General features: G+C 33.0%; 2 protein-coding genes across 6 annotated transcripts; one reads left to right on the forward strand and one right to left on the reverse strand.

The window, feature by feature from the left end:
* Positions 1-2,452: 2,452 nt before the first annotated feature.
* Positions 2,453-7,440, reverse strand: LOC131936133 (uncharacterized). Of its 4 annotated transcripts, none has more exons than XM_059293064.1 (5): positions 7,359-7,440; positions 3,916-3,997; positions 3,523-3,650; positions 3,319-3,416; positions 2,453-2,725 (listed from the first exon to the last, which is right to left on the reverse strand). In XM_059293064.1, the coding sequence occupies exons 2-5, from the start codon at positions 3,952-3,954 to the stop codon at positions 2,478-2,480; spliced, it is 513 nt and encodes a 170-aa protein (XP_059149047.1). In that variant the 5' UTR covers positions 3,955-3,997; positions 7,359-7,440; the 3' UTR covers positions 2,453-2,477. The 4 variants fall into 4 exon arrangements, with proteins under 4 accessions (XP_059149047.1, XP_059149032.1, XP_059149024.1 ...); XM_059293049.1 differs by having other exon boundaries at positions 7,340-7,402; XM_059293041.1 differs by lacking the exon at positions 7,359-7,440 and adding an exon at positions 7,222-7,328.
* A 2,027-nt stretch (positions 7,441-9,467) lies between these two features.
* LOC131935573 (multifunctional methyltransferase subunit TRM112-like protein) lies at positions 9,468-13,811 on the forward strand. 2 transcript variants are annotated; one of them, XM_059292052.1, is made up of 5 exons: positions 9,468-9,661; positions 12,876-12,972; positions 13,122-13,223; positions 13,320-13,412; positions 13,569-13,811. In XM_059292052.1, exons 2-5 carry the CDS (start codon positions 12,895-12,897, stop codon positions 13,674-13,676), a joined length of 381 nt encoding a protein of 126 aa, XP_059148035.1. In that variant the 5' UTR covers positions 9,468-9,661; positions 12,876-12,894; the 3' UTR covers positions 13,677-13,811. The 2 variants fall into 2 exon arrangements, with proteins under 2 accessions (XP_059148035.1, XP_059148044.1); XM_059292061.1 differs by lacking the exon at positions 9,468-9,661 and adding an exon at positions 9,729-9,870.
* The last annotated feature ends 939 nt before the right edge of the window (positions 13,812-14,750 follow it).

The following is a 14,750-nucleotide window of genomic DNA, read 5'->3' on the forward strand; positions in this document are numbered from 1 at the left end:
CATAAGACAGGGGAACAAACCGCCGCAGTACATTAGCCAGGGGAATTAACCACCGCAGTACATAAGCCAGGGGAACTAACCGCCGCAGTACATAACCCAGGGGAGCTAACCGCCGCAGTTATTAAGCCAGGGGAGCTAACCGCCGCAGTACATAAGCCAGGGGTGCTAATCGCCGCAGTACATTGGCCAGGGGAACTAATCGCCGCAGTACATAAGCCAGGGGAACTAACCGCCGCAATACATAAGCCAGGGGAACTAACCGCCGCAGTACATAAGCCAGGGGGAACTAACCGCCGCAATACATAAGCCAGGGGAACTAACCGCCGTAATACATAAGCCAGGGGAACTAACCGCCGCAGTACATAAGCCAGGGGAACTAACCGCTGCAGTACATTAGCCAGGGGAACTAACCGCGTAAATTTCAAGTTGTTAAAATTTCTTGTCTGAGTAGGAGGACATAGAGAGTCAGATGGAGATACTACATCGTGACGAGAGTGACGTCAGAGGGAGACACAAACCAGCCAGCGAGAACGGTGACGACGAAGAGAACGGAAACAGCGACGAGAACGGAAATGACGACATCCCAGTAAGAATGCATGACATAGTTTAGTTAATTGTGTATTTCATTTAATAGTAGTTCTCTTTTTAACCAAAATATTATTGTATACTTTGTGGTTTAAAGTAGGGCCGGTAATAATTGCTCATTGTCAAGCAAATTAATTTAGAACCTTTAACTTACTCTAGTCTTTAGGTATGAAAGGGGGTCGTCCATAAATGACGTCACATTTGTAGGGGGAGGGGGGGTCCGTAATTTTGTGACGATGTGTGATGAGGGGAGGTGGGGGGGGGGGGGGTTCTGATGGTGCGACATCACACTTTTGCATTATAAAAAAAGCAATGTTAGATAACGAATTTTAGACGTTATTTTGTGTTTTAGAAAACGGTTTTAATAAATTGTAATAGGAATTGATTAAAATACTCTATTTTGACAGAGTTTAGACATGATTTTGGTAAAATATCGATGTTTAAAGAAAAAACTCAACTGCAATTTTGAGGGGGGGGGGGGGTTGTAGGCTGAGGTGTGACGTCATTTTAGGGGGGGGGGGGTCCTGGCTTTTTGTGACGTGGGGAGAAGGTAAAAATCGTCCAAAAAAAGAGTGACGTCATTTATGGATGACCCCAAGTGTGAGATCAAACTTTGCATTTGCATTTTAAAAATTAATTTTTTAAACATCATTTTTAAAAGTAATTTCGAAGTTTATTATTAGAAATTTTGTAAATTATAATTACAAAAAAAAAATAGACCATTGCAACTTAATATAATAAAATCTCCAATATTTGAGGCACAACCAACCTAGCTAGTAAACGGTGGGCCTACCTGTTTCTCGTTTAAGTGTGATGTCATTTTGTGGGGAGGGGTCTGATTTTTTTAATGACGAGTTTCAATGGGGGTAAAAATAGTAAAAAAAACTACACCTTTTATGGATGACTTCTACAAATAACCGGAATTAGTTTTATTACGCAATCTACCATAAAAAACAATTTTTGTTAATGCCTCCACCAAGCAAGTTAACAATTTTAACACAACCACCATCTTACAACACTGAACTGAAATTGTTTCCTTATGCGCAGACGTACAAGAGTGAACTAGGTCGCACATGCGTAGAGAAACCGTTGGAGGTCCACCCTGACCTGGAGAAGCTGTACAAGGAGGAGGTGAGTCACGTGATCTACTCAGCTCTTTCTAAAATTTTGTAGTCACTGGTTCAACAGGCTGGTTACTTCAAATTCCATCTTTGTATTAGATTTTAATTGAAGTTTTAACTAATTTTTTTTTGTTACTCAAGGACCTGAAACAGTTGTACATGGAGGCTGAATGCCTAGTACACCTGCCACCCGCACGACACAAGAAGTAAAGAATGACAAGCTGCTAGACACCTTACACCGCAATTTAACAAGCAACTGTGATAAACACTATCATTTCTACTTAATTTTGTCGTTTTTGTAATGACATACATTGTTTTATTGTTGATGAATACTTATATTTTTTAGTTTTCGATGTTGAAGTTTTATAAATACCCAAGAAATGTTTTCTTTTGGGATTTGGTGTAGATTTGTTTAACTTGTATGTTTAACAGACAAATTATTTTTATATAAAAAAATTACCGTCTTTCTATAAAGTTATAAATCAAGTGTAAAGAACACTTCTATGATTCTCGTATATGGCTAAAGATCTTTCGAAAAATATAGTCCATGTTAATTTAAAATCTTACATTTTTGTGCAAGTACCTTTTAAAATTATTTTTGTACATTGAAAATAAATTCTGATAACATTTTTAGTTTTTTTGTTTATGTTAAATGTAATAAATATTTTCTCATCCGCCAGTGGACATATTCACATAAGAAATGTTGTACGGCTTTAAAAAACAAGCAACACACTTGTGAGATATTTACACTTTAATACCAGAGAAGAAAATTTACTCCATGTCCACATCCTCCCACCCCTCCTCTTCCTGAAACATTTTCCCTTCACTGCCTCCAGCCTGCTCCGCTGTTTTCTTTTTGTGTTTCTTCCCTCCTCGCTTCTTCTTTCTTGATGATGAGGACGATGATGGTAGAGCTGGAGGTGTAATCTGTGTGCCAGTGACTGCCTCTTCTCCAGCATCCTGCATTACCTCATCCTCTGGCTTTAAATCTGATCTGGACGTTTTCTCTGCGGCCTCAACTGGAAGACAAGAAAATTTATACGACTTCAGTGTATTTAATTTAAGTCCCCTATGAATCCTGAGAAAATAATAGGTTTCATCTGGATTTTTTTAACGGGAAATTAAGATGAAAAAGTTTCTTTACAATGGTTTAGACTGTTTTAGGTCCTCTATGAATCCTAATGAAAAAATAGTTAAATCTGATCTAAATTGTTTATCTGTGGCCTCAACTGGAAGTTAAGACAAGAAAATGAACACTTGTTTGGAGAGTTTAAAGTCCCCTATGTATCCTGACGAAGCAACAGTTACCAAAAACCAAGGTTAAACAAGTTGTTATACTTATGACCCTGTTAAATCTGCAGGATGTAACTACAACACACAAGTGATCTAAAATTAGCAGGTTTTCAAAAATATTTTTTAAATAGTATAAAGTAAATACAGAAAACTGTCAATAGTTCATAGTGAATAGATGGTTTCTTGTGTACGTCTTTCCCCCCATCCCAAAAAAAAAGAAGACTACGATTTTGTTAGTAGTAGATTGATACTGCTTTTAACATAAGGAAAATAAAATAATTTACACAAGCACAAAAAAAAGTTGTTTAAAATCACTTACTCTCCATCTGTGATTTTTCTCTAATTCGATGCCCCAGTCTTTTTGTCAGTCTCCTAAACTTCTTGCCAGAGATTTTTATGTTGTTTTTAGGATTTTTCCTGAAATCATTATTCAAAAAGCAGAAGTTATGTTTAAAATTTCCATTGACGTACTAGTACACTTAATTAAATATAACTATGACCAAAAAAAACAGTCTTTACTTACAATTTATTTTTTAATTTTTCTTTGCTAAACAAATGGATATTGTCTATGTCTAGTGATGCAGCTGGAAGATTTTTCTTCTTTTCTGCTTTGCACTGTCTTTGCCATCTAGTTGACTTTTGGCTTTTGAACTGGAAAAAAAAGATAACATGGTTGATACTTATGTACGTCCATGTTGTCAAGCATGGCCCGGTATTACCTCTTTTTTCCCTAATGAAGTAGGACCCTATTATGCTTTTTTAAAGAGGGATCATATGAATCCAAAGACATAAATTTCAATAGTGTCAGCTACAAAAGTAAACAGAATAATTTCCTTTAAATATTTTCATATAATAGGTTTCCCACCTTTGACTATTTTTCACACAAACCAAATGTTTTAAATTAACTTATACTCACTGCTTTCTTGTTATTGTTTTGTAAACCTATAATTCCCATTTCTGTGTTGCTTGAAAAAACTGTTCAAATAAACTCTTGCTCCCTGTTGACATAAGAGATATCAAAAGATTATGAGTGGCATATTATTAAGTACGAGCCGACCCGCTGCGTATCATACGCCTCTATTTAGTTGTTTTATTTTCTACTTTTCAGTAATTCATAATTTGTGAATTCGACAGTACCAATGCTGCCACTGAAAATATTTGCTTTAAAACACTATCAGTAGCTCGTTAAAGACGATACCCCCCTCCTTTCCCCAACCCCTCCCCCCCCCAGTGAAAGCAAACTTCTCTTAGTTACCTCCCCTAAGTTTAAAATCGTTTCAAACTAAATTATCTGCCCCTAATAGCCGTCACTAAACCCACAGCTCACCAGACCATGTAGGGGTGGGCGTGGTAGGGAGCGCGCTTACAGCTTGTTTTCTAACGTCTCCAAGAAGAGAATTATATATATATATATATAGATATATATATATAGATATTTTTGGCAACATATAGTTCAAAACTTTGTATATAATTTGAAGCTATTGGTATTATAAAAATTAGAATACCATATTGGCATATTTTAAATGAACTAGATTTAGATTCTACTTCTAAGACCATCAAATTTAGTGTTAGATAAACAGATGGGTGGAACACTTTGAGGAACTAAATAGACCAGTACCTCTGAACCCACCAGACATAGACCCAGCTGAAGTAGATCTCCCTATTAACTGCGAGAAGCCAACTAGAGAGGAGGGTACTCTTGAACAGGATGAGGAATGTCCTTGATCCAGAGGTAAGAGATGAGCAAACCGGATATCAAAACAATAGATCCTGCACAGATCGCAACACTCTGCATCATAATTGAGCAGTCAATAGAGTGGAATTCACCACTGTATGTTAATTTAATTGATTATGAAAAAGCTTCTGACAGAAAAGCACCTGTCAATAGGACATTGAGGTTGAAACCACAAAGATGAGCTTCAACTGGAGACAGTTGAGAAAATCTCACAGCGCAGAGGGCTCTTTGCAGGGGTGAGAGGCAGTTATAATGGTTAAAAAAATGATCAGAAGTAGGTCTGTTTTCAGTTTGAAGGGGGGAGGGGGGGGAGGGAAAGAAAGAGAAGTGAAGATGATCTCATCATTCTATGATGTATGCTATAGGCCTGCTCAGCTCACAGTAACCCCATCGACCATGGTTGGATTTTCGCACGCTGGCTAGAAAACGTAAGCAAGCAATCACGCGATACTTTTTTTTAGAATGCTTCCTACGGAATTCAAATAATACTTGAAACGCTCTGCGATCTGTTCAGTCACTTTGTTTATATTAGGTCTAAGTAGAAACTCAAGATTATTCTAGATTCTAGTAAGAAACTACTTATTCTACAATACTATATGCCTGATTAAAAAAAAATACACTAATAATAATATTAGGTCTATAGGCTTAACCTATTAATTATAATAAACAGCTAGAGCTAAAATATTAAGAATTAGTCCTACATTAAAGTCAACATTAATTAACGTTTAAAGAAAAGAAAGATTAAGAATTTTAAAAAAGAATGAAGAATTGAAGTTGAATATCTATCTAGGGCCTAGGGGCCTATACGCCCTATACTAGGTCTATTAGGGCTCTAAAATATTGTTAGCCTAATTATTATTAGGCCCTAATTTACTTATTAGTTAAGCCTAATTACTAATTAGTAGGCCTATTAGGTCTATAATTAATATTAATTAGGCCTACTAATTTTTATTAATTAGTATAGCAGGACTAGTTATTTTTTTTAGTGTTAGTGTACTTAAGTGTACTGGTCTGTTGGGTGTTAGGCTAAATGATCTCAATCTCTTCTCCTACTTAAAAAATCTGTAATATATCATTTTAGGTATGTAAAATCGGCCGAGGCTAGTAATATGAAAAAAGGGTGACTCATCAAATATTTGTTATTATTTTACATTTTTTGAAAGATTTATGTTTTAAAAGTTACAAAAATGTTTCAAACTTTCATTCATGTACCTGTTTGTTTTAAATAATTGTATTAAAACTTTTCAGTAATAAATAAAGATAAGCAATGTTTTCATCAGATGCAACCAAGCTCAATTACTTTAGCATTCATCTCATTTGAGTTTTTTGGAAACATTTTAGTTAGAGATTCAGGGGAAACTACTCTAATTCATAGATGACAGCTGTTTATATAGCCAATCTTGCTCGGAAGAAGGCTGTTAATTTCTGGTCTTTATTAATGATAGACATTGCTTTTGGTTTATTATTTAATTATCTATTATATTTGACAAAAATTTTGTATAATATACTTGTATATATATTATTAATTATATATATATATATATTATTAATTGGCTACCTTTCTCACACATTACTAGTCTCTGACGATTTTACGTAGGCCTACCTAAAACTACGATAGATTACCAAAAAATCTAATTTAGGCCTAATGGATGCGAGCGAGAAGGTATTCAAGAGGCCCATTAATGAATTTAAAAATCATGCACGGCGTAATTACAATTAATATATTATATATGGTTATAAAATCCTGTCTGTCTGGTTTTTTTCGGACTTTACTAAAGATTGGATGTATTTGATGTTTTTTATATTTTCGGTAACTAAATAAAATTTTTAAAAAATCAAAAACAATTTGGTTTTCACTTGTAATGGTGACATAAATAATGGCATCCTGCTTTTCAATAGGCTGTCATAAATTTTATTGTACACATAAACTTAAAAAAGCTAAACTAAAAAAACGAAAAAATAGGTCATGGGGTTTAAATTTGCATTGTTGTTTAAAAACTTTCACTGCAAAGTTTTGTAAACAAATAATTATCGATCACAGAGTTCCTGTACAGCCAATCAATATGTGTCTTACGAAAGTGAAACATCCAGTTATAACTTAGGATCGATGAAAATAAATAAAATGTAGCCTTAGGTTATTTATTATTTATCCAACTTTTTTACTTTAAACTACTAAACTCAACAAATTATTTTCAAGTTCAAGTTCTCTGGATTTGCAACTTATAAAGCATTTAGGCGTATTCTAAAAATATAAAATTTCTAAATTAATTTTAGGCTTAAGTTTTTATTTTTACGGTCACTTTGTTAAATCTAAAAAAGCAGGTTTTATTCCATGTCAACAACAGTTGAGTCAACATGATGATGGAAGGATTCTCCGTTCTTGTCAACTGACGTCAACTCAACTCGCTCGCGTCCATTTTAAAATTTAATAAAATTAAATTAGGTCTAATGAATTGTAGATCTAGACTAGAGTCTAGTTGTAATTACTAGTAATCACTTGATTTTTCTTTAACTTTAATTCTTTTAGGTCTAGATCTAGACTTAGATCTAGTGAAAGAAAACAGATTCTATTTGACTCTAAAAGAAAATAAATAAAAATAATTACTAAGTCAAGCACGTTTTACCAAGTGGTAGCAGCCAGCAGTCTAGTGTTTGTCAATATGCCACTTTGCAACATGTAAACCAACTTTGGAAATGCTAGGCCAGTGAATACGCTAATACAAAATAATCATTACTATAAAAATTTGATTAAAAAAGCAGGGAAAAATTCTAGAATATTCTATTTCAGTAAGAGACACTGAACCATATGCTCAAAAAATCAAAGAAGAGAGTAAAACAATCTGTACATTTTCAAAGAAATGCCACAGTAAATAAAATTTCTAAAAACTGGTGCAAAGACAAGAACCATCGGAGACGGGCGGAACTACAGTGCCGCCAGACCCCGCAATGCGGGGGGGGGGGGGGGGGGGGGGCACGCCAGATAGGGGCCCATAGCCGACCATAATAAAGTTTTCATGGTTAAAAAATAATTTTCTTGCATTTTTTACTTGATGGTAAAAGCTTTTGTTAATAACAAACAGATCTACTACATTAGTGATGTTATACAGTAGCTAACACATGCTGTTGCTTTAAAAAAAATATGCCTGAGCTGTAGTGTGAAAGATAGGCAAACGTTCAAAACACGTGCGTGGCTTATTTCCCTTTTTTAAATAGTTAAAAAGGGTTGCTCATAAGCTCCTTTTAATATATGTGTACTAAACAAATTAAAGCAATTACTTCTCTTACTTATTATTTAAAAAAAAATACATACTAAAACTGACAAAACATAAAAAGGAAATATATTTAAAACAAATAATATAATAAAAAAAACACATAAAAATAAACATAACACGAGAAACCATTACACATACAAAGCTTTCATGTTTTATAGTATTTTGACCGGCTACTAAGCAGAGGATAGGCAGCATTACCGCAAAGTAGTTCTAAACCTAGAAAAAAAAATACGAAGCAGACTAATGAACTCACACACATAATATATTGTAATTTGTTTAAATATATATAAACCGATAATTCACGTGTAACGGGTACCAACGGCTAGTTCATATAGAACGTCCCATCACATAAATTATTTACAAAAAAATGAAAGTTCATGTAAGATAGTAATATCACTAAGCGTCGACAAAAAATAACTTTGGCGGACGTGTGTGGATTGAGAGGGGTTGAGGGGGGGGGGGTTGAAAAAAAAAGAATTTTTTTTTCATATATATATATATATATATATATATATATATATATATATATATATATATATATATATATATATATATATATATATATATATATATATATATATATATATATAGGAGGGGGGCCCAGAATTTTTGTTTGCGGGGTGGCCCTTTTTTTCTAGTTCCGCCACTGATCGGAGATCAGTGTTTCTTTCAGGCATCTCTTCGAGGGTGGGGGGGGGGGGGGGGTGCAGCGCCGAGATGTGTATCAAATGGCATGGAGGGGCGGGGGGATAAATCGTTTTAAAACACGTGATTTCGATTATAGTATTTATAGATTATCCCTTATAAATAATTACAGAAAATTCGCTTTAATGCAGGGGTCTCCAAACTTTTCAGTCCGAGGGCCGCATTAACTATCAAATTTCAGTTCGGGGGCCAGTTTCTTCCAGGCATGTCTTTAATTTTTCTGGGCAAAGTTCCTAAGCCACCACCAACTAACGATTTTTCTTGGACAAAAAGATCTCAGCGGGCCGGATGAGAGGACTTCGCGGGCCGCATCCGGCCCGCGGGCCGTAGTTTGGAGACCCCTGCTTTAATGTATTGTTTTTAAATATAATTTTTATTACATCACGGAAGAGCTGGACGCGTTAAACAAATTTTTCAAATGCCACGAATAAAAAATTAACGATAGTCCTATTTATTTAGCTATTTAATTTGTCCCACATGACAATAAAAGCTTTTTATTACAAAAGCTAAATGACAAGAGTCGTCAATGTAAAAAGTTGAGCAACAGTAAAATAAAAATATATGGCAACGGTAAAAATTATCTGAAAATTTTGTATAATAATTTTTCATGTAGATTTATTAATCATTTTTTAACATAAATTTTAGGTCAATATTTAAAAAGTGTTTGGTTGTACGTCAGGAAACTAAGAAGACAAAACACGTTTTTGGAACCCTGTCAGTCCCAGCCAACTGACTCATTTTATTTTTAATCGCATGATCTCGGTGTTTAGGAAAGACCTTTTATAGCAGTGTTTGTTTTCAAACTACCAAATAGTAAAATACCAAACCTGAACTTCACAATTTTTGTTCAATAAATAGATCTAGATCTATCTAGATCTATATTGATTATTCTATTTGTACACACAATAAAATAATTATTTCAGATACCTATTTATTTAAAAATTGAGGAGGTAAGCTAAAGAAGCAGACTGTATGGCGTTGCTTGTCATAAAAGTTGCTTGCTACACGAGTACACAACACACGTGCACAGATGATCATGACACTCACTCTCTCAGTCTTCTCAACACTCAACTGTTTTGAACTGCTTTGCTCTTTAAATTGGTACAACAATCACAGTCAGCATCCAAGTTGATTTATTAAGAAATGTCAGTCAATTCAGGTGAATAAAATAACAAGTACAGAGTAGAGACAGAGTGTGTCACAGTGTGTGTGTCGTGTGTCATCTGCACAAGGTTGTTGTAGTAACAAAGTTACAATTATATTATTGGTAAAATCACGATATAGCGTCGGAAATTATTGGGTAATGTTCGTTGAGTTTCGGTAACATTCGTTACTGGAAACCATAGTTTATTTGACCGGTGAAATAAAAATAAAGTCAAGTGCATTAAATTGTTTTAACTTAATTTACAGTTTAATTGACAGAAAATTAATAACAGATAGAAAATCTAAATATTATTAATAAACTCGAGTGTAGTAATTAATTATTTTTTTTTAAGAAACAGAAAAAACTTGCAGAAGATTTGCGACAACCAGCTCTTGTTCTGTTAGTAAATAAGACGATTAGATTAACTAAAGTTAAAAGTAGTAAGAATAACTAGAATAATGTTTAGTAGCAGCAATAATTAGCACATACACTTAAAATAATTAGAAATACAAAATAATTAGCTAAACAGTATTTAAAATGCAACTAAAATCAATCCTTGCACATTTTTAAACATTATGTATTAAAAATAATATGGCGGCAAATAAATGATGGTTTACAGTATTTCCGGTGGTTTCCGGAACGGCTCGACAGACTACGCCATGGTTTTACTGTCTTTTACTGCTGTACAGTTCCGGAATAATAACCGACGCTATATCGTGATTTTACCATATTATTATTATAATAATGTGGTAAAACTCCATTTTAGCGTATTTTATTCTCCATTGCTTGTTTACCTCCAGTTGAGCGTATTTTATTATAACAACCGAAACACACCAAAACATTAGGAAAACACGATTTATTTTTTTTATTGTATTTTTGTTTTAGCAAATGAATAAAAATGAATATTTAAAAAACACGACTTGTTTATTTGTATTGTATTTTTTTTTTTAAAAAGGCATTTGTCTCATGGTGAAACTGATACACTGTTAATTATTCTGTTTTATATTTTTGTATTTATGCAATAAATGTACAAACTCTGTTTTTTAATTTGACAGTTTTGCCAAAACTGAAAAAATATTTTACTATAGAGTTGTATGTTATTTAAATTCATAGTAAATCTACCATCCTTCCCAATATTTTGATATATGTATCAAGTATGATTTTTTGTATGAGTAAATTTCTGACTTTTAAAAAAAATTGATGTGGGGTCGTCCATAAATGACGTCACACTCGTAAGGGAGAGGGGGGTCCGCAATTTTGTGACGGTGTGTGATGAGGGGGAGGGGGTGGGGTTTCAGATGGTGTGACGTCACTTTTTTGCATTATAAAAAAGCAATGTTAGAAAAACGAGTTTTAGCCGTTATTTCGCGTTTTAGAAAACGGTTTTAATAAATTGAAATATTAATTGATCAAAATACTCTATGTTGACAGAGTTCTGACAAGATTTTGGACAAATTATCGATGTTTTAAGAAAAATTCAACAGAAATTTTGAGGGGGGAGGGGGGGGGGTTGTAGGCTGAGGTGTGACGTCATTTTAGGGGGGGGGGGGAAGTCTGACATCACACATTGTCACAAAATTACGGACCCCTCCCCCTTCGAGTGTGACGTCATTTATGTACGACCTCTAACATTATTTTTTTTTTTAAATGACAACGTGAGTTTTCACACTTTCTCTAACACTCCAAGCCATCCCTCACCAAATTCCACCTCCCTCACCAAATTCCACCCCCCCCCCCCCCCCCCCGGCCCACTTTCGGCAGCATTATTGTGCCTTTTAATACTTTAATTCAGTTTAGTTGAAATTGAAACACTTAATTGTACAAATTGTGCATCTCTATTTTTGTAACCAACAAACAAAGCACTTCAGTCAGTCTCTTTGTTGTTTTTTATTCATTTGTTAAAACAAAAATACAATACAAATAAATAAATCGTGTTTTTCTAATGTTTTGGTGTGTTTCGGTTATTATAATAAAATACGCTCAACTGGAGGTAAACAAGCAACGGAGAATAAAATACGCTAAAATGGAGTTTAACCTAATAATGTTATATTAATTATATTTATATAGTATAATTATAATAGTCCTAATATTATAACATAACAATACAGTAATGACTAGTTACTTGACCTACCTTTTTTTAGATGTTTACTGTCGTCATGGTATTGATGAGATGGTTGCCAAAAACAATAGACTATTAGACCGGTCTTCCTTTTTTTAACAGTGTTTCATAGTTATTTCTACAACACATAGGGTCCTACTTTTAATAATTATTTCTAAGTGACTACTCGGAAAAAGATTTTTTGCCCCAGCGTCTCCATCTGGTCGGCAGAAGATATGAAACCCAATAGTTCAGTTCTGCGCATGCTCAGTTACCTTAATAGCTGCGTGGTGTTAGGGTTCTGCAGTTTGTTTGTAAACACACAAATGCGCAGTGCCATAGAAAACATCGCTGTAAAGGGAGGCTGTAGTTTCTCTCCATTGCACATGTATATCTTTTTCCGGCTAGAATCTGCCTAATTATTTTTGCGTTTTATTTTAGACCAATCTATTTTTAAGAATGGACAATTAGTGTAAAGTTGCCTTTTGTACATTTTTTTGCCAAATTGCTGAGAATATCAAGCAGATTATATGTTAAGAATAATGTTATAGGCCTTATTGTAATTTTAATTTAATACTTTTGTGACAATGCTCAAACTTTGTCTCTCAAATATGAAATTATATATTAAATAATATTAATCGTCTTAACTAATGTCCTTAATTTTATAAATTCATCAGGGTAAAAATCAAATTCATTTAAAATATAACTTGATCGAGGCAACATCCAACTAGGCCTGCCCATTTTGCCTGCTTTTATATTTTGAATGGGATCTTTTCTTTTGTCTATTCTATTTATCTTTATGTAATTTTAGATGTAAGTAATATTTAAAACTAAATAATAGCCTACTAATACTACATAGTAAATAGTTTACTTTCTTTTAAAAACGTAGCATATTATCTATTTTACTTTTTAAATTCTTAAGGTTAACGCAAAATATTGAGATGAAGCTGCTTACACATAACATGCTCACATCAAATATTATAAAAGGTGTAACTAAAGGATTCCCTCTGAAAATTGTGGTATGTAGGCCCAATTTAATTAAGATTAAAAAAAAATTAAAATTTGAAACTGTTGGTTATGTTTTTGCCTTTTACAAAAGAATCAAACTAGTTGTAGATTTGATATATGATATGTGCCTATCTTTAGCCTACGCTTAACTTTTTTCTAGCCCAAAAAGGTTGAAGTAAAAGAAGTTGATTACAACCAAGCCTTCATTGTGAGAACATTAACCAAGATAGACTGGGATGCACTTCACCAAGCTGCTGTTGAGGTGATATTATAAGACCTATTTATGTTGAATTTGAATTCAATTGCTTTTTTTATTTATTTTTTTCAAATGTTTTTTTTCTTCTTTTTTTTTTAAAAGACTGGCCATGGTGATGGTTTGCCCAGTGCACTAGGAGAAAACTACCAACAGGATGAGGATCTCCTTAAAAAAATTCATAATGCTCTATTACAGGTTTGTTTCATAACTTTTTTTTGTTCTAAAACTTTACTATATTCTATTTCTGGAAAATATGTTATATCATAGTATCTGTTAATCAAAATATTTAAACTTTGTATCTTAAAATAAAACGTTGAAGTTGATATCAGGCATTTCAAAATGTTTTGGCAGGTTGAAGTGATTGAGGGAGAACTGGTCTGTCCTGAGTCTGGTCGAAAGTTTCCCATAGCAAATGGAATTCCTAATATGCTTTTATTGGAAAATGAAGTTGGAAATTGAACTTATTTCTTTTGTATGATTTTTGTTGTGTTCATCTTGTAAATAATCATTATGCATAAAAATATGCATTTCTCAGTCATATTGAGCCATGTAAATTCATTTTGTTTTAATTTTCAGTGAAGAAAAAGTGGTATTCAGTAAAAAAAAATTCTTTGTTTTCATTTATTTCTAAAATATGCTTTGACAGCTTGATTTACTTGATTTCAATAACAAACAACTTTAAAATTAGTAAATTTATTAGATGAAAATGAAACATAAAGACCACACAGGCAGAACATTTAGAGAGCTTTAGAAATCTTTTTAACTGTAGATCCACACTGTACCATGATGCATTGCATTTAAATTATCTACCTCTTTCAGAATAAATAGAATAATAATTAAAACGTACACTTGAATGTAATTAGCATAATTAAAAAGTACACTTAAATGTAATAAGCGTAAAAATGCTTAGGATTACAACACAAATATTTCACATGTATTTACATTTGTAAAAAAAGTATTGCAGTTAATAAAAATGAGCATTTCATTTACAAAACTGCTTCCTCATTAGAAGCATTTGAGTGCTTGAAATATTTGAAAATCTATGATGTTGTAAAAAGTTAAAAGACAAAATTAATCACAGCCAAGAAAAAAAAAGAATGAAATCTTTTTTTATTCAATAGCACAATCATCTTTATGTAGGTATCAAAATAATTGTAATCTAGTTGAAGAAAATGTACACAACATTGAACTTTGCATATCTAATACAGTAAATAAACCTTCATTTTATTAATGGATGAAGAAATGTAACAGGGCTGCCAACCCTAAAGAAATATTTTCAGAAACAAAAGCGTATTTTTTTTTAAAAATTGGATGTTGTCCGTAACATTTAACATCTTTTAATATAATTACTAGGTAAATAAGTCCAAATTCATATTAACAAAACTTACTTAGCATAATGATGTTAATTGTCTAAATTACTTATAGTATAGTAAATTTATTTCAAAGAAATGGACAAATTGTTACATGTCTACATCCTGGTGGGCCACAATCTAAAATAGCAATAACTGTTCATGACATCTAAGCTAATGATTT

This window comes from Physella acuta, unplaced genomic scaffold, assembly GCF_028476545.2.
Source record: "Physella acuta isolate Inbredline_101_S28 unplaced genomic scaffold, ASM2847654v3 ptg000013l, whole genome shotgun sequence".
Lineage (NCBI taxonomy): Eukaryota > Metazoa > Mollusca > Gastropoda > Physidae > Physella > Physella acuta.